General features: G+C 43.9%; 1 protein-coding gene across 1 annotated transcript in view; it reads right to left on the reverse strand.

Annotated features, from left to right (window-relative positions):
• Positions 1 to 27,817, reverse strand: part of NCS1 (neuronal calcium sensor 1) — a 167,489-nt gene that overhangs the window by 24,482 nt on the left and 115,190 nt on the right. Inside the window, exons 3-5 of the mRNA XM_077478232.1 lie at positions 15,991 to 16,129; positions 8,995 to 9,073; positions 5,203 to 5,291 (exon numbers count right to left, since the gene is read on the reverse strand). Coding sequence (XP_077334358.1) covers positions 5,203 to 5,291; positions 8,995 to 9,073; positions 15,991 to 16,129 — 307 coding nt within the window. The remainder of the gene's footprint in view (positions 1 to 5,202; positions 5,292 to 8,994; positions 9,074 to 15,990; positions 16,130 to 27,817) is intronic.

Here is a 27,817-nt window from a genome sequence, read left to right on the forward strand (position 1 = left end):
AAAGAGGATAAAGGGCAGTTTACCATCCTTCAGACTTTAGGGGAGCTGGACTGTGGCCACTGAGAGTAGAAAAGGTCCTGACATCTGTGGGAAAAAACTATTTGGCCCCATTGTTGGTGTCATTGGGAGAAATTGTGTCCCATCATTGGTGTCATTGGGAGGAATTGTGTCCCATTATTGGTGTCATTGGGAGAAATTGTACCCCATCGTTAGTGTCATTGGGAGGAATTGCTCCCCTTCACTGGTGTCATTGGGTGGAATTATGCCCCATTGTTGGTATCAGTGGATGAAATAGTGCCCTAAGGGTTGGGTTAGAGCAAGCAAAGGGCCACATCTTGTCCCCGGGCAATGGTTTGGAGACCCCTGCTTTAGAACATGGGACAGGGTTAAAGTCTCTGTTGAATTTTTATTTCTGACTGTGTCCCAATTGAGTGAATTCCCCTCACTTTCTGTTCTGGTGAAAGACTGTGACCAGAACTGATGGGGACATTCCTCCAGGTGGGGACAGAAATAACAATAACACATTGATATACTGTATATTCAAAGTGCAGAGGTGGGGCAATTTTTCTTTAATCTGATTCCTGCAGTGTGAAACAGCTTTTATTAGTCCCTGTAACATCATCACCATGTTTGTAAAAACATTGCAGAAACAGCTGCTCTGTTCTTACTGATGTAGGCAGGGCTCCCAGAACTACATCTCCCATGAGTAATTTCCCTATATTTGTTGTGTATGTGTGCAGTCTCTTTGGAGTCAAGCAGTGGTGGCCCGTCCATTAGGGGCGCCAACCACCATTCCATGCATTCGCCCCCCTAATCTACAATCAGGGGGATTCCAATGGGGGGGGGGTGTTAAAGGATGTGATTAGAGCCAGTTGTGTGAGAATAGTGAATATTCGCTATTCTCCCACTGATCCTCCTCCTGGGCCAATCGGGAAGCAGGTTCTGAGACCCGTCACCTGATTGGCCTTAAAAGGACAGGCAATCCTATTGGACGCATAGGAGGAGGAGACGCCCGCACGCCGCCTGCCCGGAAATGAGCAAACTAGATGTGGTGGGGGGTTTGCCCCTGGCCGAACTGGAGAGGGGGAGATTAGGGTGCTTGTTTGCTCCCCCCCCAAAAAAAACACCATCCACCACTGGAGTCAGCAGCATTGTTATACTGGAAAGAAATCAATGTATGCATGTGCAAAAGGACAGGGAGGTGTGGGGAATAGGTTGAGTTCTGTAGTCCGGCAGGTTGGGATTTCATTGCAGCATAGGCACTGTTGTCAGCCCAAACTGGAACTTAAGAGCACACTGAATTTCTGTCAGAGCAGATTCTACACTTGCAGAGTTTTTAATGGGATTAAACACAAACAAGTATGCATGCATAGGACAGATATCTTTTTTTTTTTACCCCAACATATACTTTAACTTCACTAGATGTGCTATTTGGAAGAACTGGCTGAATTCCAAGACTGGCTGAACTGAATTTTAGTTCTTTTCGTTGGTGAAAAGTGTTTGTATATATAGTTCGGTCCATATATATTTGGACACAGGCACAACTTTTGTATTTTTGCAGGTATTTACCAAACCATATTCAAGCTATAGTTATATAATGGATATGCGCTGAAAGTGCACACTCTCAAGTTTAATTTGAGAGTATGTACATCCAAATCGGAGGAAGGGTTTAGGAATTACAGCTCTTAAGAATATCCATCACCCCTTTTTCAAGGGACCAAAAGTAATTGGACAATTGAATCAAAAGCTGTTTCATGGCCAGGTGTGGGCTACTCCTTTGTTATTTCTTCATCAATTAAGCAGGTAAAAGGTCTGGAGTTGATTTGCATTTGGAATCTATTGCTGTGAACCTACATCATGCAGTCAAAGGAGCTGTCTATGCAAGTGAAACAGGCCATTGTAAGGCTTCAAAATCTAAACAACCCCATCAGAGAGATAGCAGCAACTTTAATGCCGCGTACACACGATCAGACTATCCGGCGGACTTAGTCTGGCGGACAAACCGCCGGAAAGTCCGCCGGACTTTCCGAACGAGCGGACCTGCCCACACACAACCGGATTTTTCCGGCGGACTAGGTCTGCCTGACTATGGGGGGAGTCGGCCGGACTTTTGAAATGAACGGACTTGCCCACACACGGAGGAAAGTCCGTTCATTTTGAACGCGGCTCCAGGTAGCCGGGACTAGCAAAGGAAGTCAATGTCGCTGCCTCTGGTGGCGAGATTGACACGTCGCTGGCCCCGACACCTGGTATGGATTTAAAGGGGAAGCCCTGCGCCGAAAAAATGGCGTGCGGGTCCCCCCCAGGTCCATATAAGACCCTTATCCGAGCATGCAACCTGGCCGGTCGGGAAAGGGGGTACGGACGAGCGAGCGCCCCCCCTCCTGAGCCGTACCAGGCCGCGATCCCTCAACATGGGGGGGGGGGTGCTTTAGCACCTTGTCCCCATGTTGATGAGGACAAGGGCCTCATCCTGACAACCTTGGCCGTTGGTTGTCGGGGTCTGTGGGCGGGGGGCTTATCGGAATCTGGGAGCCCCCTTTAATAAGGGGGCCCCCAGATACCGCCCCCCACCCTATGTGAAAGAGTATGGAGTACAATGTACCCCTACCCATTCACCTGGTGAAAAAAATGTAAATAAAACACAGCACGGTTTTAAGAAGAAAAGAGAAGGTGGCGGCAGCGACGACGACAGAAGACCGGGCCACCGCTAGTAAAAGAGCTGGAAGAAGGAGCGGATGCCCAGCAAGAAGAACCGAAGAGGGGGACCAGACCCCCGAAGTCGGAAGAAGAGGCAGCGGCGACAGAAGACTGGGCCACCGCTACTAAAAGAGCTATAGGAAGAGAGCGGAGGCCCGGCAAGAAGAACCAAAGAGGGGGCCAAGACTCCCGAAGTCGGAAGAAGACCCCCGGACGGCGACAAAGAAGAAAGCCAGGCTCTTCCGCTAGTAAAAGAACTAGCAAAAGAGCAGATGATAGAGGAGGAGTCCGGCGAGAAGACCCCCCAAGACAGAAGAAGACCCCCGGAGCTGTGCAATAAATTATTTTAAAACCTTGTGTTGTGTTTTATTAACATTTTTTTCACCAAGTGAATGGGTAGGGGTGCATTGTACCCCATACTCATTCATATAGGGTGGGGGGCTGGTATCTGGGGGCCCCCTTGTTAAAGGGGGCTCCCGGATTCCGTTAAGCCCCCCGCCCGCAGACACCGACAACCAACAGCCAGGGTTGTCGGGAAGAGGCCCTTGTCCTCATCAACATGGGGACAAGGTGCTTTGGAGTGGGGGGGCTAGCACACAGACGGCTGGATTGCCTGCGAGTCCGGCGGACAATTTTTGAGTCAAAACTACTTTCTAAGTCCGCCAGACCTTTGGGGGAAAAAAAGTCCGCCGGAACTCACAAACGGGCGGATTGTCCGGCGGACCAAGTCCGCTGGATAGTCTGATCGTGTGTACACGGCATAAGAGTGGCCAAAACAACAGTTTGGTACATTCTGAGGGAAAAAAAACAGCTCAGCAACACAAAAAGGCATGGAGGTCCACAGAAGACAAATGTGGTGGATGATCGCAGGATCTTCTCTATGGTAAAGAAAAACCCATTCACAACATCCAGACAAGTGAAGGACACTCTCCAGCAAGTGGGTGTATTATTGTCAGTCTACAATCAAGAGAAGACTTCACAAGAGCAAATACAGAGGGTTCACCATGAGGTGCAAACCATTCATAAGCCTCAAGAATAGAAAAGCCAGATTAGACTGCTAAAAACATCTAAAAAAGCCAGACCAGTTCTGGAAAAACATTCTTAGGACGGAGGAAACTAAGACTAATCTGTACCAGAATGATGGGAAGAAAAAAGTGTGGAGGAGGCTTGGAACAGCTCATGATCCAAAGCACATACCGTCATCTGTAAAACATGGTGGAGTCAGTGTGATGGCATGAACATGCATGGTATCCAGTGACACTGGGTCATTGTTGTTTATTGATGATGTGACAGAAGCAGCCGGATGAACTCTGCAGTGTTTAGAGATATACTGGCAGCCCAGATTCAGCCAAATGCAGCAAGGTTGATTGGATGGCGCTTCACAGTACAGATGGAAAATGATCCAAAACACACTGCAAAAGCAACCCAGGTAAAGGAAAAGAAGTGGAATATTCTGCAATGGCCAAGCCAATCACCTGATCTCAACTTAAAGCGGTTCTTCACCCTAAAGGGGAAGTTCCGCTAGTATTATCCCTCCCCCCCTCCGGTGCCACAATCGGCACCTTTCAGGGGGGAGGGGGGTGCAGTTACCTGAATAATCCAGGTAACTGCACCCACTTCCGGCCAGACCGCTGCAGACCCCCGCATCGCTCCGCCCCCCCCCCCCCCCCCCGTTGTGTTCTGGGAAACACACAGTTCCCAGAGACACAGCGGGGGACCATAAGAGAAGCGCAGCGCGACTCGCGCATGCGCAGTAGGGAACCGGGCAGTGAAGCCCTCATGCTTCACTTCCCGATTCCCTGACAGAGGATGGCGGCGGTGGCTGCAGCGAGACGAGCGATCGCTCGTCATCTGCCGCCGACATCGCTGGAACCTGGGACAGGTAAGTGGGATATTATTAAAAGTCAGCAGCTGCAATATTAGTAGCTGCTGGCTTTTAATATTTTTTTTTTAGGTGCAGCTCCTCTTTAATTGAGCATGCATTTCACTTGCTGAAGGCAAAACTAAAGGCAGAAAGACCCACAAAGAACAACTAAAGACCACTGCAGTTAGAGCCTGGTAAAACATCAGAAAGGAGGAAACCAAGTCCATGGGTTCCAGACTTCAGGCAGTCATTGCCAATAAATGATTCTCAACAAAATATTAAAAATGAAAATTTTGAGTCCTTGAAAAAGGGGGTCTGTGTATAAAAATGGTTGCAGTCTCAAAAATTTGTACTTGATATTTATGTTCATCCCCTTGAATTAAGGCTGAAAGTCCGCATTTCAAATTCATTTGGATTGTTTAATTTTATTCTGGTGGCATACAGAGCCAAAAGTATAAATATTGTGCCTGTGTCCAAATATATATGCACCTAACTGTATGCATTTCAAATGTGTATTTAGCGATATGCATGAAGTTCAACTTTTTTTTTTCTTTTTATAAATGGAAAATGTTAAAATAATTTGATTGTGTTTGCATTTGGATTACGTGATTTTTTGGATACATTCGATCCAAACTTACCACCATCTGGTAAATTGCATCCACAATATCCAGCATCTCGTTTCGTGTGATGTAGCCGTCATTATCCAGGTCATACAATTTAAATGCCCCTAAATGAAGGAAACAAAAGTCATTCTTGGACACAAACCTCTTTTCTCTAATCATATACTGTATAATATCATAGATAATTTGACTGTTAAAGATCTTTTATTTGTCAGATATGCACATAAATATGAACATTTATAAATGATGCGATCTTTGGGATGGCAGCCAAGAACAATGGAGAATCAGCTAAACATTTCTCACAAAGTCTTTGTTGAAATGAGCCAATAAATTATAACAGACTGGAAAATCTCCCAGCAAATCCAACTGTCAGAGGATCTCATTATTCCCCCAGAAGAGGTGAAATAACTGCAATAATATGACTTTGTTTATAACCAATTACTGCAAAGACTATTTATTTTTTCTTAAGGAAAGAAATGGAAACTGATTTTACTGCTATCTGTGACACCATTGGAGAGTTAACAAGAAAGAGCACAAAGTGGTGTCACTGGGGCAAAAAGGCACAATAAAAAAAAAAATTTGTGAAAGTTTATAATGTTTCTCTACTGTACTAAAAAGTGTTTTTGCTGCTGTGACTGTTTGCAGATATTCCCATCATTTTCTTATAACACCTAGTTACTGGGACAGGAAGTAAAAGTAATTCTCTCCAATGGGGACACACTTTTCAAAGCTAAACAAAGTGCTTTCACTCTTTGCTTATAAAATCTTTTTAAAGAGACGTGTCACCTATTAAAAAAAAATATATATAGCATTTTAAAAAGGAACAGAAAATAGTATTTTAAATAGTATTAAAATAGTATTAAATATTTACTGACAATTTTATTATGTTTCCATAAATAAAATAAAAATAAAATAAAAAATCTGATCCCTTGTAAACATCCCTTGTGACAGTAATAGGTGATAAGAGGTACTCTTTATGGAGGGATCGGGGGGTCTAAAAGACCCCAAATCCCTCCTTTTGCACTTAAAAATTTGCGATTCTGAATACGGTCATTTTTTTAAAAATTGGAGCCATGGGCAGCCAAGTAAACTGGAAGAGCCGTTCTGACATCGCTTCTGGGATTTTATATCAGAGACCCGATCAAGACCTGGTGGCTCGAGTCTCCCGGTGGAACGGGAGGCCTGGGAAGAGTAGCAGAAGGCGGCAGGAGGGGCGTCCCCTCCTGCTCTTTTAGGATAACAGCCGAGCGGCTTTTAGCGCCAATCACCAGCTCTAAACAACAGTACTGGTGCGATGTCTGCAGCTGCTGGCATCATCCCAGGATTAGGGGCCAGACTGGTAAGGGTGCCCATGCTGGCCCGTGTCCACAGCCAAAAGTGCCTACATGAGCATCAAAACTGAATCACAGAGCAATGGAAGAAGGTGGCTCAGTCTGATGGTGTGTGTGTGTGTGTGTGTGTGTGTGCGTGTGCGCGTGTGTGCGTGTGTGCGTGTGTGCGTGTGTGCGTGTGTCACTTACCTGGGGAAGAGATGGCACCAGGATGCAGTATAGGGAAAAAGGCAAGCCGAAACATATAGAGAAGAAAGGAGGGCGCACCGACCTTGTGCAAAAATATAACATTTATTAAAAAGTGTAGCAGCAATAGTAATACAAACAAATGTGATAAAAAGGCTTGTCAGTACACCTGTAAATGGAACCGTGTTTCTAGACACCTGCAACCTGGACTGGGTGTTAGGAGGGACCAGATAAAAAAGAAAAAAACAAAAAGCGGCTGTGGCTCTGAGGAAGAGGGTCCTCCCTCGAAACGCATAAGCCGTTTGTGACGCCATCTGGTCCCCCTCTAACACCCGGTCCAGGTTGCAGGTGTCTAGAGACACGGTTCCATTTGCTGGTGTACTGGCAAGCCTTTTTATCACATTTGTTTATATTACTATTGCTGTTACACTTTTTAATAAATGTTATCTTTAGTAATGCACAAGGTCGGTGCACGCTCCTTTCGTCTCTATATGTTTCAGTTCTAAGGACATCCATTGTTCTGAGGAGGGCAGCAAGACCATTGACATTACACATTTCACAACAGATTGTGTTGTGAAAAGGGCAAGCTGGCAGAGGCAGTGTGTTGCTTTGAGCAATGTTCTGCTTGGAAACCTTAGATCCTGCCACTCATGTGGATGTTACTTGACATGTACCACCTACCTAAACATTGTTGCTGACCAATAACATCCCTTCATAAAGTGGTTTTACCTGATGGCAGTGTACTTTAGCAGGATAATTTGCCCTGCCACACTGCAAAAAAGGGTAAAAAATGATTTGAGGAACACAACAATGAGTTTGAGGTGTTGAATTGGCTTCCAAATTCTCCAGATCTCAATTTAATCGAACATTCATGGGATCTGCTGATCTGCTAGAAAAACAAGTCCAATCCATGGAGGCCCCATCCCGCTACTTGGAGAACGTAACCACTAGAGATCCGCGCTATAGCCGAATGACGGCTACAGCGCGGACCTGCTTTGCCGGGACTATGTCTATTGACGTCGTCCCGTGCACGAGCGGCCTGCGCGCCCCCTGAGGGGCGCACGCGGTGCGCTCTGTGATCAGCGAGTCTATAAAACTCGCCTGATCACGGATCGGAACAAGGGGTCGATCCCGACCCCTTACCACGTGATCAGCTGTCAGCCAATGACAGCTGATTATGTGACACAACAGAGCCAGTAATCGGCTATTTTTCCTCCCATCAGTGCCCACAGTGCCACCTATCAGTGTCCACAATCTGCCTCAACAACAGTGCTGCACCCCAGTGCCACATATCCGTGCCCATCAGTGTCATCTACCAGTGCCCATCAGTGCCGCCCATCAGTGCCCAGCAGTGCTACCTATCAGAGCCACCTATCAGTGCCACCTATCAGTGCCCATCAGTCCCATCTATCAGTGGTACCTATCAGTGCCCCTTAGTGCCACCCATCAGTGCCACCCATCAGTGCCATCTTATCTGTGCCCATCTTTGCCCATCAGTGCCGCCTTATCTGTGCCCATCAGTACTGCCTTATCTGTGCCTATCGGTGCCACCTTATCTGTGCCTATTAGTGCCACCTTAACTGTGCCCATCAGTGCCCACCAGTGCAGCCTATCAGTGCCCACCAGTGTAGCCTATCAGTGCCCACCAGTGTAGCCTATCAGTGCCCACCGGTGCAGCCTATCAGTGCCCACCGGTGCAGCCTATCAGTGCCCCTTAGTGCCGCCTCATCAGCGCATTTCAATGAAGGTGAAAAATGACCTGTTTGCAAAATTTTATAACAAACTATGAAACATGATTTTTTTTTTTTTTGCATCTTTTTTTGTTTGTTTAGCAAAAAATAAAACTCCCAGCTGTAATTAAATACCACCCAAAGAAAGCTCTATTTGTGGGAAAAAAATGATAAAAATTTCATTTGGGTACAGTGTTGTATGACCGCACAATTGTCATTCAAAGTGCATCAGCACTGAAAGCTGAAAATTGGTCTGGGCAGGAGGGGGGTTTAAGTGCCCAGAAAGCAAGTGGTTAAAGGATCTGCTACTGATGGCTTGGTGCCAGGTACCACAGTATACATTCAGATGTCTAGTGGAGTCCATGCCTCAACGGGCTAGGGCTGTTTTGGCAACCAAAGGAGACCTACTCAATATTAGGTGGGTGGTCCTAAAGTTATGGCTGACGGGTATATAATCTTATAGGAAGATTTTTGATGAATTGACTAATCTTGTGGTAGGGCCTCTTTAAATAGATCCATTTGGCAACATACTGTATATACCCTTTGCAATCTAGGGGACTTACATCTCAGTTTCTCATCCAGGGTCCCGCGTGAAGTGACAGATAAAGCCTGGATAAATTCTGCAAACTCGATCCGTCCATCCTGCAAAAAAGATAGTAAGGTAGTAAATCATGCTTCTGTCTCAGCAGATTTATCTGTGCCTTTATCTACAATGTATTAAAATGGTTCTAAGGTCTGGGTGCTTATTAACCCTAATGTATTCCCTGCATTAAGGTAAAAAAATGCCACACCACACTACCTGTCCACATCCACCCCCCCCCACCCCCCAACACTTACCTGACACCTCTCATGATCCAGCGCTGTCCCCGCAAGCGCCCTCATTCTCCCCTCTTCCTGAATTCAAAGGCTTCACATTGGCACTTGCTGCTGTCAGTCAAATCCTATGAGGAGGAAGCGGGGGGTGTGGCCAAGCTGTGTTGTGTGCATATATGGACTCACAAAGCATGGCTTGGAAGCATGCCCACATGGGTGCTCCACAGCACACAGTTTGCATGCGGAAGAGAGGAGGAGCAGAGAGCTCTGGAGGGGGACCAACAAAGTAGAACTATGAAGCCAGCTGTGTGCAATATCGTTGCACAGAGCAGGTAAGTATATAGCATATATTTTATTTATATAAATTATATATATATATATATATATATATATATATATATATATATATATATATATATATATATATATATAAACAAAAAACTTTGACTTTAAAGTGTTACTAAACCCAGGACCCTACATTCACTATATATGGTCTCCCACAGTACACAGAACATGGAAATGTAATTATTTTAGTGAATATAAACGGCTAAATACTTTTTCTCATAAGCAGTATATGGCAGTCTTGTGAAGTCTGGTTAAAGCTTGTAGAAGGAGTTTTCATTCTCCCACGATTGTTCAATGAGAACGCAAGACCCCTGCTCCTCTGTCTGGACAGTGCTGATTGGCCCTGTTCTGATCACATGCACTCTCCCAAGAAAAGAAACAAAAAAAAAATCTCTAGCAATACACACCAAACTGAGCATGTGCAGCCTGTCCCTTGGCTCTGCAAATATCAGGTTATTTTTTGGAGACAGCCTTTTTAAACAATGCAGAGGGTTAAAGAAACACAGAGCCTCCTCTCACCCTGCACCCGTCATCTCCGATCTCCTCTGTGTTCCCTGCTGTTCCCATAGGCTGAAAATGCTGGAATCCACCCGTACGAGCTGTCAGCTGCACTCCAGAGACACAGTCGTTTAGGAGAAAACCACCCCCCGGATTTTGCAGCAGGATTACTATCATGCTTGTGTTTATGCTCCCTTTGTGAGTAGTTTTACTTTTGACTTATTTAATGGTTTACCAGTACTGCACTTAGAGGCGTTGTGTTTCTGTTCCTTTGTTGCATTGCAGAGACTGCTTCGAGCTCCTTACACTGGCTGCCCTTAGTGTTGGTACATGGATTCCTCTCCCTCTTCATCTTAGAGACTGTTGCTATGGACTTTGTCCCTCTTATTGAGTGACTTTTTTAAATCACATTTATTTGATCTGCGTAAACCTTCAGGGTCTCTCCTCAAACGAGCACTGAGTTTATTTTTTGTCTGTTTTTACTGCATATACAGACTAATTTATCTGTTGTTGGTTTAATCACTAGACGACCAGCCGCCATCGTTATATGGCGGCAGGTTGGCTCTCCTGGGCAAATCGCCATAGCTATACAGTGGCCCTTTAAATAGCCTTAGCAGGCACGCACGCCCGCCGCGTGACGTAGGAGCTGATGCACGTGCCCGGCAGCCGCGATGAGAGAGACAGAATGGGGGATATGTCAATGTAAACAGACAGATCCCTGTTCTGTCAGGGAGAGGAGTGAGATCTGCTGTTTGTAGTGATTAGAAACAGCGATGTCTCTCTACTCCCAGTCACTACATTCACTCCCCCCACAGTTAGAAACACCTTCCTAGGACCCCCTTAATCTCTTCCCTGCCAGTGACATTTATACAGTAATCAGTGGCTATTGTTAGCTCTGATCGCTGTATAAATGGCAGTGGTCCCCAAAAAATGGCAAAAGTGTCTGATCTGTCCACCGCAACGTCGCAGTTCCGCTAAAAACGCAGATCGCCGCTATTAATAGTAAAAATTAATAAGTAAAAATGCCATAAATCTATCCCCTATTTTGTAGACGTTATAACTTTTGCTTAACCCAATCAATATACGGTTACTGCGATTGTTTTTAGCCAAAATATGTAGACGAATACATACTGGCCCAAACTGATGAATACATTTGTTTAAAAAAAAAAAATTGGGGATATTTAGAGCAAAAAGTAAAAAATACAGTTTTTTTTTTCTTCAAAATTTACGCTTTTTGTTGTTTATAGTGCAAAAAATAAAAACCGCAGAGGTGAGCAAATACCACCAAAAGAAAGCTCTATGTGTGGAGAAAAAAAGAGGTCAATTTTGTTTGGGTACAACACAGCATGACTGCGAAATTGTCAGTTAAAGCAACGCAGTGCCGTATCGCAAAAATGGCCTGGTCATTAAAGCGGGAGTCCGCCGTTTTTTTTTTTTTAAAAGCCAGCAGCTACAAATACTGCAGCTGCTGACTTTTAAAATAATGACACTTACCCGCCCAGCGCACCCGCGATGTCGGCACCCGAAGCCGATCTCTCGATCGTCTCTCGGGTGCTGCCGCCGCCATCTTGGGTATGGGAATAAGGAAGTGGAGCCTTTCGGCTTCATTTCCCGGTTCCCTACTGCGCTGCGCAATAAGGATGGTCCCCGCTGTCTCTGGGATCCGTGTGTTTCCCAGCAGGCAGTGGGGGACCTTCGGAAAGGGGCGTAGATTCTGCGGAAAGGGGCGTACCTTCTGCAGAATCTATGCCGGAAGTGGTTGCAGATACCTGTACTGTACAGGTACCTGCACCCCCCTCCCCCCTGAAAGGTGCCAATTGTGTCGACGGAGGGGGGGAGGGTTCCAGGGTGGACCTCCGCTTTAAGGGGGCAAATCCTTCCGGGGCTGAAGTCGTTAAAGGGGTTGTAAAGTCTAAAAGTTTTTTTACCTTAATGCATTCCTTGCATTAAGGTAAAAAATGTTTAGTTGGGAGCATCCCCCCTCAGCCCCCCTTTACTTACCTACACCTCATTCTATCCAGTGCCGTGCACGTCTGCAGATCTTTTCTCCTCTCACTTCCGGGTCTCGCTGGCTTTGCTGGGACACCGGGAGTCATTGGCTCCCAGTGCAGTCAATCAAAGCCAGTGACGAGGAAGAGGGGGGCGGGCCGAGTCCCGCCGTCTGTGTCAAGGGACGCAGCAGAGGGACTTGGGTGCGAGCACACACAAGTGCCCCCATGGGAAGCGGCTTCCCATGGGGGCACTGGCAAGAGAGGAGGTGACAGGAGCGCTGGCGGGGGACCCGAAAAGAGGAGGTTCCCGCCCACTCAGTGCGGTTCCATTGCACAGTGTAGGTAAGTATAGACATGTTTGTTATTTTTTTTATATCTACCTTTACAACCTCTTTAATAACACTTTAATATCATGTTACTTGAACATTTCTAATGGATCATTCTATTATACCTGGGTGCTGATAAACTCAATCATCCATGTTTTTCCTATATTGCTCCTGTAATCCAGCCAGGAGATTTCTGCACTGGAATTCCTGTCTCTACCCCTTGCTAAAGCCAAGTGTAAAAGTCTCATTCTTCCTGCTGAACTTTCCTCAATAAATAATTAAAGAAGACATGAACTGTAGTAGTGCATCCTCCTTATAATGAGTGTGGCAGGTGGGCGGAGCTGGGAACTCTGATGCAGAAATGCACTGAGAGATATAGGAACTAGTGAGTGATTCCAGCATAAGCTTTAAATGGAGCAACCAATTAAAGAGAACCAGTCTTTACAAACCACAGGGGACAAATTCACAAGCGTGCATATGCTGGAACCAATGCATATAACATGTATTACTGCATGTTTTTACATGCCTCAAATGTGTGTGTAACGTACATGGATAGGGACAATTGTAGACACTCACTCAGGTTGAACTGAATGGACTGGTGTCTTTATTCAACCTTACTAACTATGAAACTATGAAACTTAAGTACAAAGACGTGACTGCTTCTCTTTATTCTTTACACTATCCCAATCATTAAGATCCGTGGCTTTACCTGAGAAAGTCGCATGATTCGCTTTCAGTATACCATAATGATCACTGTACAGAAACAGCAAATTAAAACACAAAGATTGTAATCATTGCATCTACACACAACAAGCAAAATAAATCTGTGCTGTCTGTGCCGTGAGTAAATAAACCACTTATACCTAAATTAATAAGGATAAATGAATCATAATGCACGCCGCATACTTGTTCTTGCTGTAACTACCACCGCAATATATAATGTAATAAATTAGGAATTAAAAGTGTAATTGGCTGAAGGGCTCGGGAGAGCCCTGGGTGTAGCAGAAGACATTAAGTATAATTGTAAGATTTTCTACGCATCCTCCAAAGAATTTAGTCATAATAAGTGAAAATACAGTAACGTACTTGCTGTAAAGAGATACAGCTCTGGGGACAGCGTCTGAGCACAAAGGTCAGGAGAAAAGTGCCAATATCAAATATTCAGCTATGGTAAAACTGTGCCATTAAAGTAATTCAACTTCAGACATGAATTATTCACAAAGCATATCCCTCTATAGTGTCTACTTGTACCATTCCAGAGCACTAAGTGTGTTTTCTGTCTGCTGCCTCATTACACAGCTATCAGAATGAATCACTTCTGACAAGTTTTCCTGACACCAAGAAAAAAAAAAGTGACAGGGGAGGAACCTCCAACACACAGCCTGTGATTGGCAAACTCAGCTCTGACTCTGTGTGCTGTGTGGAGGGGGGTGTGTCCCTTCCCTCCAATTAGCTCTCAGAGCTCTCCTCACTGGGCTCTGCAGAGTGTAATTTCAGCTCTCTGCCCTTTTTTCTGACAGCTCTGACAAGCTTTATAAATTTTGCACTTTGAATGGATGTAGAGAAGAGAATACTGTAGATAAACAGGTACAACTTATGTAGGATGATTTGTTTAATCTCCGTGGATCACCTGAGACCAATCATTTCACTGGGTATATGGAAGGGTTTACATCTACTTGTATACCATTATTATTTTACTCATACTTCTCTCCTTACAGGTTTCCTTTGACATCAAGGTATAGCGGTTTTGCTGCAGTTTTATTTTAATTTTATACCAACAGGTTGCCAATCTTTGTTTTATAAATGAACTTCTAATAATAATAATAATAATAATAACAAAAGCTTCCCATAGCACTAAAGAGAGAGCATAGTATAAGCAGTTCCCTTTCAGGCACACTGTCTCTCACTGAAAGTTTAAAGCTGACTGTGGGATAATAAGATATTGTACAAGAGACAAGTGTACTCCCCCAGATGGGTGCTCTTTCTATTTCTTTTGTGCAATAATCCAGTGTGATACATTGCCTCTGTGCAGGGGCTCCTGTAATGAAAACCGGTCACTGCTGCTCCCTCTCCTTGTGCAGGGGGACTGGTCTTGTCTCCGCCCCTCCTGTAGTTATGTGCAGGCAGCCTGTAGTGGGCGGGGCCTTCTGGGTCCCTTCCACAGCTCTGTTCCCTGCACCGGCTACACACAACAGTGATAATATCACTGCTACTTTTACCGCTAAAATAATATTAATACAAGGATTTATATTTTTTATGTCTACTAAGGAATATATTTAACCGCTTCCCGACCACCTCACGCAGATATACTGCGGCAGAAGGGCACGTACAGGCAGATTAACGTACCTGTTCGTGGCCCTTTAAGAGGTGGCTTGCGGGAGCGCGCGCCCACCAGGAGCTCCGTGAATGTGATCACGGGTCCGCGGACTTGATGTCCGCGAGCATACCTGCGATTGTCTCACGGTGAGGAAGAATGGGGAGATGCTAATGTAAACAAGCATCTCCCCATTCTGCCTAGTGACTCTGTCACTGATCACCTCTCTATGTAATCCGTAAGCTGATCAGTGACCTGTTACACACAGCCCCTCCCCCCCTCAGTTAGAATAACTCCCTAGGACACACTTAATCCCTACAGCGCCACCTAGTGCTTAACCCCTTCACTGCCAGTGACTTTTTTACAGTAATCAATGCAATTTTTTTAGCACTGACCGCTGTATTAATGCCAATAGTCCTAAAAATGTGTCAAAATTGTCCGATGCGTCCGCCGTAATGTTGCAATAATAATAAAAAGCGCTGATTGCCACCATTACTACTAAAAAAAAATGCCATAAAACTATCCCCTATTTTGTAGACGCTATAACTGTTGCGTAAACCAATCAATAAACGCTTATTGTGTTTTTTTTTTTACCAAAAAAATGTAGAATACATATCGACCTAAACTGAGGGAAAAAATGTTTTTATATATTTTTTGGGGATATTTATTATAGCAAAAAGTAAAAAATAATGTGTTTTTTTTTCAAAATTGACGCTATTTTTTTGTTTATAGCGCAAAAAATAAAAACCGCAGGGGTGATCAAATACCACCAAAAAAAAGCTCTATTTGTGTGAAAAAAAGGACGTTTATTTTGTTTGGGAGCCACGTCGCACGACCGCGCAACTGTCAGTTAAAGCGACGCAGTGCCGAATCAAAAAGTGCTCTGGTCAGGAAGGGGGTAAATTCTTCCGAGGCTGAAGTGGGTAAGTGAATGTTTTTGTGCCCGGAGTTCAGCTTTAAGTCATTCCCTTCTGTAAATGTTAGCTTGAGTTATGTAAAACAGGCATTTCACAACAAAAGGGAGCAAGGAAACATGAAAGGAAGCTAGAAGCATCACCTCATGGCTACCTGTTAAAAAAAACATATGCAATATTTATTGGCTTTCCCTGCGAGTACTTCCCACTAAGCCCTGTCATCTAACACTATTGGCTCATGGCTATGATAAGAGACACTGGTCTACGGGAATGTGCAGGAGGTATGAAGATGTGAGTTTTGCTGTCACAATGGCCCAGCATTCAAGTGAAAAAGTACATAGAGCATACATTTACTTACTTTGTTCTCATCAAAAACATTGAAGACAAATGTGGCAAATTTGGTTGGGTCTCCAAAGGGGAAGAACTGTTTGTAGATCTTCTGGAAACCGGCAGCATCCAACTGGCCACTGGGACAATCTTTGATGAAGCCTTTATACCTGCAGAAAGAAGACAGGTCCATTACAGGAGCTCAGAAAAAGACACTTAGTGCCGGTTCACACTACCGCGACTTGTCAGGCGACTTAGCCGCCTGACAAGTCGCGCTCCGTTCTGTACTACGGAACCGTTCTAATAGGAGCGACTCAAGTCGCTCCGACTTAGAAAAAGGTTCCTGTAGTATTTTCGGGGCGACTTCAGGCGACTTGCATTGACTTCTATACAGAAGTCATTTTGCAAGTCGCCGCTGAAATCGTGTGCAGGTCGCGTCTGTGAGACGCGCTGCAAGTCACGTCGCCCCTGTGTGAACGGGCACTAAGGCAAGCTTTTCCCAACAGACACATCACACATGGCCAGAAGACGATGGACTTACAGTACATACAGAACTGGTGGGTTATAATCTGGACAACTTGGGTGGTAATGAATGAAGGCCTACAGGTCAAAAGCATTTACGTTCAAGGTGATTGATAAAAAGTTAAAAGTATGCTTTCAAGCTGGAGCACTCTTGAAATGATTATCTTTAATTCATGATTTTTTTTTTTGTGGTTTCAGGAGAATATTGTAAAGGACACATATCCGAAAAGCGCACCCAAGCCTAAAAAAGAATATCAGCAGACACAATACTGACGTTATAGTCCATGACAGGTAATATTATACTTATTATAGATAAATTAAGACCATTAATGATTTTGACGGCTTTCATGGTCAACCAGTTGCCAGCCAGAGGAATGTGTCGCATGTAAAATACATTCGGGAATCTTTACACGAGTGGCCAGTGGGGGGAAAAAAAAACAGGTGGCTGAGCTGCAGTTTTACCACCTCAAATTCCCAAACTCTAATGCCTTGTACACACGGTCGAAAATTCCTATGGAAAAAGTCTGATCGGATTATGTTGTCAGAAAATCCGATCATGTGTGCTCTATCGGAGCTTTTCTGACGGATTTTCCGACGCACAAAGTGCAGGATCTAAAATTTTCCGACAACAAAATCCGATCGCATAAATTACGATTGTGTGCAGACAATTCTGATAGACAAAGTGCCACGCATGCTCAGAATAAACAAAGAATAAAGATAAATAATAATAATAAAGAGGCAAAAGTTATTGGCTACTGGCCCGTTTATAGTCCCGACTTACGTGTTTGACGTCACCTCATTCAGAACGATCGGAAATTCTGACAACTTTGTGTGACCGTTTCGGACACAAGTTTCGGACAAAATCCGTAGGGAAAAATCCAATGGATTTTGTGGTCGGAATGTCAGACCGCGTGTACAGGGCATTACATTACAGTCTGACAGGGCTGTATACATGCCACTGCCATGATGCTTTGTAATTGTTAAAAAAAAAAAAAAAAAAATCGAGTGGCAGTAGCGCCTTATGATCACCTGTTAGTCACCCTCTGAAAAGCAATTCACCACAAAACACTTGCCCACAGATGGGTCTTTTTTTTTTTTTTTTGCAATCAGCCTGCTGGCAAATGAATTCCCCTATACACACAAGGAAGCATTCCTGCTGGTGAGAACAGCCATAAATGGATAGAGACTTTGGCAGGTCCCTGCTGAGCCGGACAATTTTGATCAATCTATGGCCAGCTTAAGGTTAGGTTCATACCTCAGCACGCTCCGGCTCACAGCAGAGGGGTCCGGTGCGACACCATTCACCGTTTCAGGCCCGTTTTCAGCCCAAATTATTTTTTTTGGTTGAATTCAGAGCTAAAACGGACCAGAAAGCGCACAGGACCCCTGTGCAATTCGCACCAGAGCCGCTCCGGAGATGTGTGAACCAACTTCATAGCGAGTCGTTCACACATGCGAATTGAACGCAGTAAAAACCCACATCCAATTATCAATAGTGTGAACTCAGCCTGAAGGAACTCCACTGTTTTACAAATTTACACATATAATTGCTACATGAGCCATATTTTAATGTAAAGCTGAACTTCAGGAAAACAGTTAAGAATATTAATTTTTGGAAGTATTTTTACCTGCCCAAGATTTGTATTTCTGTCTATCCAGTCTTGATTTACACCAGGTTGGTGACCTGCCTCTGCAAGTTTACACTGGCATTAAAAGCAGGTAGCAAGCACTTGAGGGACATTAAAAACACCCCTCAAAAGCCTATGCAAATGATACAATGAACAGCACACAGCGCTGTTCACATTATGAAGGCATGAAGCGTTGGCGCTGCTTCACTTCAAAATTGAAGCCTCATGTCGTGTCTGAAGGCATTCAAAACACCTATTGTAACACACTGCAATCACGCCAATATGTGGTTGCAGTGCAGTTGCAGTGCGCTAGTACATTATAGTTAATAGTAGACATTTCTGGTGCAGTTTTAACATGCCAAAAATGCATGTCAACCACCCCGCAAATGCCCATAGGGAATTTGGGGAAGCGTTTTTAATGCTCATTAAATACTTATCAACCACACATATTACCATGCATTTGATAAGCGTCAGTATTTTGAGCAAGTGTGAACAAGCTCTAATATAGTCTGGTCATGTCCTTGCCTCCAGCCTGTGATTGGCTCAGCCCTCTGGTCACTGTTTTCTCTCCTCCTATCTGCATGTCTCTTTTCAGTACCTGTGCATGTAGCGGAGCCCATTTGGCCTCAAAAGGCACTATATAGGGGATTGCAGGAAGCAAAAACCAAGCCAAATCCGGTACTTGCACTTGATTGCATTTAGAAACACATTACATTTTTTTAATGAGTATATAACTGCATTGTTCTGTATTTTGTAAATGCTTTAAGCATACCTCCCAACTTTTTGAGATGGGAATGAGGGACACCTATCAACAAAAGTATGCAGGCATAGGACACACCCCTTGCCACGCCCCCTTAAAGGAGAATTGTACAAAAAACATGGATTTGTTAAACCCACAAGTGCTTTTTTTTACCACTACTATTCCTTTATATTGGTTTTTGGAATTTACAAATGCAGCATTTTAGAAAGCAGATGAAAGGTTTAGCATTGAAAAACACTTAAAAAGTGAATTTTTATATACAACTATATAGATCAGACAAAAATGAGAGACAAATGAGGAGAAATGAGGGACATTGCTCCAAGTCAGGGACAGTCCCTCCAAATCAGGGACAGTTGGGAGCTATGGCTTTAAAGATAATGGAGGACCTCAGCAAATTTGCAGCGTTTCATGGTTGATAACTGCGGCTAAGCGATTCATGTATATCCAAAAACTGCCTTTGATTAAGCCGGCACAGCAGCAATTAATGACTAGATTTTTTTTTAATGTCACCCCATCATTCATATCAGATTTTATTGAAAAGGTGAACTTGAACAGCGATCTCTGGATTTCAGCTGGCTGCTGATGGTCCACATCTCTTCTACAGGTATTATAAATCAGAACCAGTAACAGGTTTATTGCACCGCCTAGTGAATATTTCTACTACTATTCCTATTTTAGGATGGTATTAAACACAAGTCATAGTGTCAATCTCTAGCCCTTGTTTGTAATTGGTTAAAATGTACATGGGACGGCACAGTGGTGTAGTGGGTAGCACTCTTGCCTAGCAGTAAAAACACTATCTGCCTGGAGTATGGATGTTCTCCCTGTGCCTGCGTGGGTTTCCTCCGGGTACTCTGGTTTCCTCCCACACTCCAAAGACTTGCTGGTAGGTTAATTGGCTTTTGTCTAAAACGGGCCCTAGTATATAAATGTGTGTTAGGGACCTTAGATTGTAAGCTCCTTGAGGATAGGGACTGATGTGAATGTACAATGTATATGTAAAGCGATGTGTAAATTGACGGCGCAATACAAGTACCTTAAATAATAATAATAATTGCCAACCCCAGAGGTGAGGCCGCTGCCTCCCAATGCCCCCCAAGTCCTGCTAAGATTATTACATAGCTTCTTCCTCCATGCAAGCTTGGCTTTCTGATTCTTGCCTTTTCCCTTCCAAATGCTAATTAAATGTGAATCTGGATCCCTCCCAATTTCACCCCAATTAACACAAAAGCTTGTGTACGCGTTCCAAACTAAAGCGAAAAATACATACAAGGTCTGCCAGAGCTTTCAGAACGCTCTCTATGTGGGAGTATAGCAGTCTGTCCGTCTGTGGCTTTGTTTGGATCAGCCTGTGCAGTTCCTGTAAGAATATACCTTATACCGTATATAATATATATAATAATCAGATTGTGTTTGTAAATGGATGGGACACATCTGGAGTAGATACTAGCCTGCAGATTGCATCTGTGTACAGGCTTTTGTATTTGTAGTAGATACAAGATTGTGGACGCACACAGAACTAGTAATATTGTATACATGGACAGTAATGTTTAAAGGAACTGTAACCTGAAGGATTTCATTTTAATCATTTATGGTATTAAATATACAAAAGCTAAGCCTTTTTTCCTAGACTTCTATTTTCTATAAATTTGTTAGGCTGCACACACATTTTCACTTTGCCGCACTCACAGAGGTGCTGACTGCGGATGGGTCATTTGTTTAGGCAGTTGCCTGCAGGCAGCCCATGGGAGTTGTGCTGGGACAAGGCCGTCCAGCGCCCAGGGCGAAGATGTCAAACTGTGCCCCCCCCCTTTTCCCTTATTGTTAGGGTGCCCCCATCCCTGCAGTAAACCACTGCTCCCAAGGCAGCCGCCTCTCTTGCCCACACCTTGTCCCAGCCCTGCATGGGAGTGTATGAGGATGTGATGGCTGCACAGGCACAGCCGCACATCCTAAATTAAAAGATGTGCAGGTGCACACTGTCTGCGTTTGGAGCCATTTACCCACAAATCTGTTAAATTAGGAGGACGGGTGTCTCCGAGCAGTCACTGCGTCTCCAAACTCTTACAAGGGCTGCCTGCGTGCAGCACCTGGCAGCTTAAGCCGCATAAATACATGGCCCATTCATGGTCTACAAACCTCAGCGCCCGTGTTAATGAAGCCTTATTTTCGCCTTTCTTTCACTGCAATGCTTGACACACAGCAAAGTACAACACCAGCTTTAGTTAAAAAGAAAATCACTTCTAGTAAACACTATTCTAGATTCTCAGTTGATGCTGTTTTGTAGAGACAGGCCCTGGTATAGTGCAGACAATTCACACAGTATTTTATATATTGTACATTCAGGCCGGGATCACACTTGTACCACATACGCTTTTTACTTTGGGAGCACATGTCGCAGGACGTGTATAAATCAATGATTCCCTATGAGAGACGTCTGAGACGGTCCGACTAAGAAAAAGGTTCCTGCACTACTTTGGTCCAACTTCAGCCCATTGAATATCATTGAAGTCGGATCAAAGTCGGATCATCATCTTAACTGATCTGACTTTGGCATGCGACTTGAGCTCTGAGGATCTTGAAGGGGAACCCCATGCCAAAAAAAATAGCGTAGTGTCCCCCCCAATTACATATCAGGCCCTTTGGGTCTAGTATGGATCTTGGGGGGAACCCCATGGCAAAATAGAAAAAACCATATCAGACCCTTTGGGCCAAGGGGGCAGGATCTCCGGATGACATCACCGGATGGCCACGTCCCATGGTTATATAAGCTATGGCACACGCTGCAGCTAACATCAGCAGCACACAGCGAGAAGAACTGGAGAAAGAACCAGAGGAAGAAGACATCAGCGCAGCGAGAAGAACCAGAGGAAGAAGACATCAGCGCAGCGAGAAGAACCAGAGGAAGAAGACATCAGAGGGAGAAGACATGCTGGGGCTGCTTTAATAAAGGACTTTGTCAAAAACCTGTGCGCTGATTTTATTTCTTTTTTATACTTTATACTTTTTTTGGGTGAATGGGTAGGGGTACAATGTACCCCATACTCATTCACATAGGGTGGGTGGGGGGGGGGGGGGGGCTGGGATCTGGTTCTTGTTAAGGAGGGCTTCCAGATTTCGCTAAGTCCCCTGGCCGCTGACCCCAACAACCACAGCCCAGGGTTGTCAGGAAGAGATTCTTGTCCCCACCAACATGGAGACAAGGTTCTTGGGGTGGGGTTTCCCCTCAAGATTCATACCAGACTCAAAGGGCCAGGTATTGTCGGGATCAAAGTCAGATCCCATTCATTGGTCGGGCATGAAGTCGCAGGACGAAGTTGGATCCACAGTCGTACGACTTTCGTGAACTCGGCCTCACATGCATACTAGGGACAGTTTAGATAGCTGCCAATTAACCTACCAGGTTGTCTTTGGAGTGTGGATGAAAACTACAGGACCCATGCAAGTACAAGGAGAACATGCTATAGTACCTTGAAAAAGTATTCACACCCCTTGAAATTTTCCCAATTTTGTCATGTTACAACTAAATATATAAATGTTTTTTTTTTTTTGGATTTTATGTGATAGACCAACACAAAGTGGCACATAATTGTGAAGTGGAAAGAAAATGATAAATGTTTTTCCAAATCTTTTTACAAATGAATATGTGAGGCTTAATAAGGCTTACCTGTAGATAAAAATGAATATCTCCTAAACCTGTACGGTTTAGGAGATATTCACCTTGCATGCAGCCAGGAGAAAACTTACTTATTTACAAAGTTGTGAAACTGAAACAAAAAAACTATTTTTTTTTTCAAAATTTTCGGTATTTTTTTATTTGTTTAGCAAAAAATAAAAACTGTAGAGGTGATCAAATACCACCAAAAGAAAGATCTATTTATGGGGAACAAAATGATAAAAATTTCATTTGGGTACAGTGTAGCATGACCGTGCAATTGTCATTCAAAGTGCGACAGCGCTGAAAGCTCAAAATTGGTCTGGGCAGGAAGGTGTTTAAGTGCCCGGTATTGAAGTGGTTAAAATAAACCTACCATTAAAATTATAGACTGATCATTTTTTTGTCAGCGGGCAAACGCACAAAATTAGTAGGGGATCAAATACTTTTTTCCCTCACTGTACATAGTGACATTGGTCCAAGCTAGACCAATAACCCGGAATTCTTCTATAACCCCTTTCTGCCCTGTTATTCCAAACGCAGTAGTACTATGCAATTTGGTTGCTGTGCATTTCTTAACCCACTCCGGCCCAGCCTATTGTAATATGACGGCCGAGCAGGAGCTCCAGCGCAATCTGCTGTGCCCAGTAAAACAAAGCGGGTGACAGACGACAGATCAGTGTACTGGCTGGTACCATGTGATTACTGTGACCAGTCACAGCAGATCATATGACAATTGTATATAATAAATGGCTTTGATTCATGCCATTCATTGTGTACTAGTGTGCTGACCACTGTGATTGGACAAGAAGAAAAGTTACAGCACTCTCTGCAGGGACAACTCAATCCATACATCAGGTCCATTCACAGGTGCCGAGGCTTGATGTGTCCAAACACACTCCAATGCAACGTTGTACTGTGATTGGACACAGTGATCACATGGTATGGACAGGGCCGATCACAGCCCATCTATACCATGTGAATAGCTGTGGTCAATCACTGCTAATCACAACAATACACACTGAATGAATCAAACAAAATTGATGTCTTTTTTACCATAAATAGAGCTTTCTTTTGGTATTATTTGATCCATCACCTTTGCGGTATTTATTTTTTGTACTATAAACTAAAAAAAGAGTGGCAATTTAAAAAAAAAAAAATATATATATATATATATATATATATATATATATATATATATATATATATTTAACTTTCTAAATATCCAAAAAATAAATAAATATTTATTCACTAGTTTAAGCCAATATGTATTCTTCTACATATTTTTGGTAAAAAATAAATTGCAATAAAGCATATATTGCTTGGTTTGAGCCAAATTTATAGCGTCTACAAACTATGGGATAGATTTATAGACTTTTATTTATTTTTTATTGTTTTTACTGGTAATGGTGGCGATCTGCGATTTTTAGCAGGACTGAGGTGACAAAATCTGTTCCCAAGTGAAACTTTTTGGGGAGCAGTGACATTATTACAGTGATCAGTGCTAAAAAAATGCACTGATTACTGTATAAATGACACTGGCAGGGAAGGGTTTAACACTAGGGAGAGATCAAGGGGTTAACTGTGTTCCCTGGGTGTGTTCTAACTGTGTGGGAGATGGCTTACTGGGACAACACAGAGACATCGCTGTTTCTGATCATTAGGAACAGCAGATCTCAGTGCTGTCCCCTGTCAAAACAGAGATACGCCTAGTTTACATAGGTAGATCCCTATTCTGCCTCTCTTTACCGCAATCGCGTGTGGCCGGCAGGAATAGAGTCTGCCGGACCCACGGCACGCGGCAGGCGCACACCCACTGTATCTCTTGAACTTTGCCATGTTGTCTGTAACAATCCTTGTGTATGTCTTTTTTGCAAACATATATTTCATATATATATACAAAACACACACTATATTACCAAAAGTATTGGGATGCCTGCCTTTACACACACTTTAATGGCGTCTTAGTAAGTAGGGTTCAATACTGAGTTGGCCCACCCTTTGCAGCTGTAAGGCTACTTTCCAGGCGTCGGCGGTAAAATGCCGCTAGTTTTACCGGCGCTTTACCATTGTTTTAGTGATGCTTTTTGGCTGCTGGCTGGGTGCTTTTAACCGCTGCTAGCGCCCGAAGAAAGGGTTAAAAGTGCCCGTGTTGTGGTGTTTCGGTGTATACACTGCTCCAAAAGATGCTGCTTGCAGGACTTTTCAGAACGTCCCGCAAACCGCCCGAGTATGAAAAGTTATACTGAAATGAATGAAGCCAGTTTCATGTGTTAAAGGCTATTTCTAGCATGAAAATGCCTGAAAACCACCTCAGTGTGAAAGCAGCCTAACAGCTTCAACTTCTCTGGGAAGGCTGTCCACAAGGTTTTTAGGAGTGTCTATGGAAATGTTTGAGCATTCCTCTAGAAGCGCATTTGTGAGGTCAGGAGAAGGCCTGGCTCGCAGTGTCCACTGTAATTCATCCCAAAGGTGTTCTATCGGGTGGAGGTCAGGACTGTGTGCAGGCCAGTCCAGTTCCTCCACCCCAAACTTGCTCAACCTTGCTTTCTGCACTGGTATGCAGTCATGTTGAAACAGGAAGAGGCCATCCCCAAACTGTTCCCACAAAATTGGAAGCATAAAATTATCTAAAATGTCCTGGTATGCCGATGCCTCAAGAATTTCCTCCACTGTAACTAAGGGGCCAAGCCCAACCCTTGAAAAACAACCCCACACCATAATCCCCCCTCCACCAAATGATTGGGACCAGTGCACAAAGCAAGGTCCATAAAGACATGGATGGGTGAGTTTGGGGTGGAGGAACTTGACTGGACTGGCCTCAACACGATAGAATACCTTTGGGATGAATTAGAGCAGAGAATGCGAGCCAGGTCTTCATGTCCAACATCAGTGCCTGACCTCACAAAATGTGCTTCTGGAAGAATGGTCAAACATTCCCATAGACACACTCCTTAACCTTGTGGACAGCCTTCCCAGAAGAGTTGAAGCTGTTTTATAGCTGCAAAGGGTGGGCCAACCAATATTGAAACCTAAGGACTAAGACTGGGATGCCATTAAATGTCATGTGTGTATAAAGGCAGGTGTCCCAATACTTTTGTTAATATAGTGTGTGTGTGTGTGTGTGTGTGTGTGTGTGTGTGTGTGTGTGTGTGTGTGTGTGTGTGTGTGTGTGTGTGTGTGTGTGTGTATGTATGTATATATATAATGTTTGCAAAAGAGACATACACAAGGATTGTTATAGAATACAGACAACATGGCAAAGTAACACAATGGTCAAACAAGTCCCAAAGATAAGTAGATTAACCCCTTCAATATCAGACACTTTTACCCCCTTCCTGGCCAGGCCCATATATATCTACACAGTATATATAGAGGCCAGGCTTCTATTTAAATGACCATGTGAAAAAGTGTGTTTGGGTAGATGGACACAGTCTAACACAAAACTCTGTATTGATTCATTTCCCTTCCGTACACGTCTTCCATCCCAGCAGCACCAGAAATCTTTCCTTATTTAGGGTCTGTTCCCAATTGAGCCCAAAGCATGGATATTTTTTTTTAGGTTTCTTTTCCTTTAAATGTGACGCAGATGTTCCTGGGGTGAGTAAAACAGGATGCAGTGAGTGTGCTACACAAGTCATGTTGAACACGTAATTTGTGTATATGGTAACATGGCTGCGTATAATGTATGTATAAAGCCAGCAGAGGAGACGGGGATTCTGGGAGGAGGCAGAGATCGCATGCTATCAGTAAACACAGCTGGGATCCCACAGTCTCCGAGAGACGAGAAATTATCTCTTCAAAGAGGCTTCATTAGAACTTTCTAACGAGATTCCCTTCTCAATTAGCAGAAATTCAGTATGTGGCATTTACATTATGCCAGAAACTGCACGAACAGTGTTTCTAGAAGTGGAAATTCTGTCTGGGCACAAGCCGCTGTCGTCTCCTTAAAGAGAACCAGTCATGACTGGGCTCATGCAAGAATCCAGCTATCCAATCTTAAACTGCTAGGAGAAAGTCAACATTTACTTTTTTTATTTATGTTTATCTTCAAGGGGGGTAACTATTACTGTAGCAGACATGAACTCCTATGGGGCACAGTGGTTTTGTATATACATTAAGGGAACGAATATACCATTTAGGGACCTACAGTGAAAGCAGTGTTGTGCTATCAGACCACATCACACTTTTTTTAGGTTTGTTTTTCTCTTTTAGCCTCCATTTACGCTTGAAGGCCAAGTTCACCTTTGTTCACCTTTTTTTTTCTGCTAATAAACTCCAGCTCCCTTATGTACCAATATAACATGAATGTGCTTATTTTGCAAAAATAAAACAGCTTTCCATTTATTCTACACAGTCTTACCTCACTGTCTTCATAGCCGTTTCAAAAACACTCCTCCATTACTTCTTTCTTACTTAATGGTCAGACTTTAGGTCATGACACAGCAGTGGGTGCCCGGCTGTGAGGCCACAGCCAGGTGCCCACAGTTACAATGCCAGCGCCGCCGAACGGAGGGGAAGATGAGCGGGGTTTCAATTCCCTGCATAGCTGGACCCTGGGATAGGCAAGTGTCTGATTATTATAAGTCAGCAGCTGCAGTATTTGTAGCTGCTGACTTTTATTTATTTTTTTATAACTGGGAACACCTCTAACTTTTTATTTTTAAGTCTGCGATGATTTTTAGGTGACAGGTTCTCTTTAGTGTGACATACAGGCATGTCTCCGCTAGGCTGGTGAAGACGACTTGCTTAGGTTCATACCGAGAATCACAATGGGAAAGAAACAGGATTTAAGTGACTTTGAACGTGGCTTGGTTGTTGGTGCCAGACGGGCTGGTCTGAGTATTTCAAAAACTGCTGATCTACTGGGATTTTCATGCACAACCATCTTTAAGGTTTACAGAGAATGGTCCTAAGAAGAGAAAATATCCAGTGAGTGGCAGTTGTGTGGACGAAAAAGCCTTTTTGATATCAGAGGAGAATGGGCAGACGAGATGATAGAAAGGCAACAGTAACTCAAATAATCTCTCGTTACAACCAAGGTATGCAGACTACCATCTCTGAACGCACAACACATGGAACCTTGAAGAAGATGGTCTATAGCAGAAGACCACACCAGGTGCCACTCTTGTCAGCTAAGAACAGGAAACTGAGGCTACAATTTGAACAGGCTCACCAAAATTGGACAACAGAAGATTGGAAATGTGGCCTGGTCTCGCGTCTCGATTTCAGCTGCGACATTCAGATGGTAGGGTCAGAATTTGGTGTAAACAACATGAAAGTATGGATCCAC

This window comes from Lithobates pipiens, unplaced genomic scaffold, assembly GCF_037356315.1.
Source record: "Lithobates pipiens isolate NorthernLeopardFrog02 unplaced genomic scaffold, aLitPip1_a1.2 Scaffold_1, whole genome shotgun sequence".
NCBI classification, from domain to species: Eukaryota; Metazoa; Chordata; class Amphibia; order Anura; family Ranidae; genus Lithobates; species Lithobates pipiens.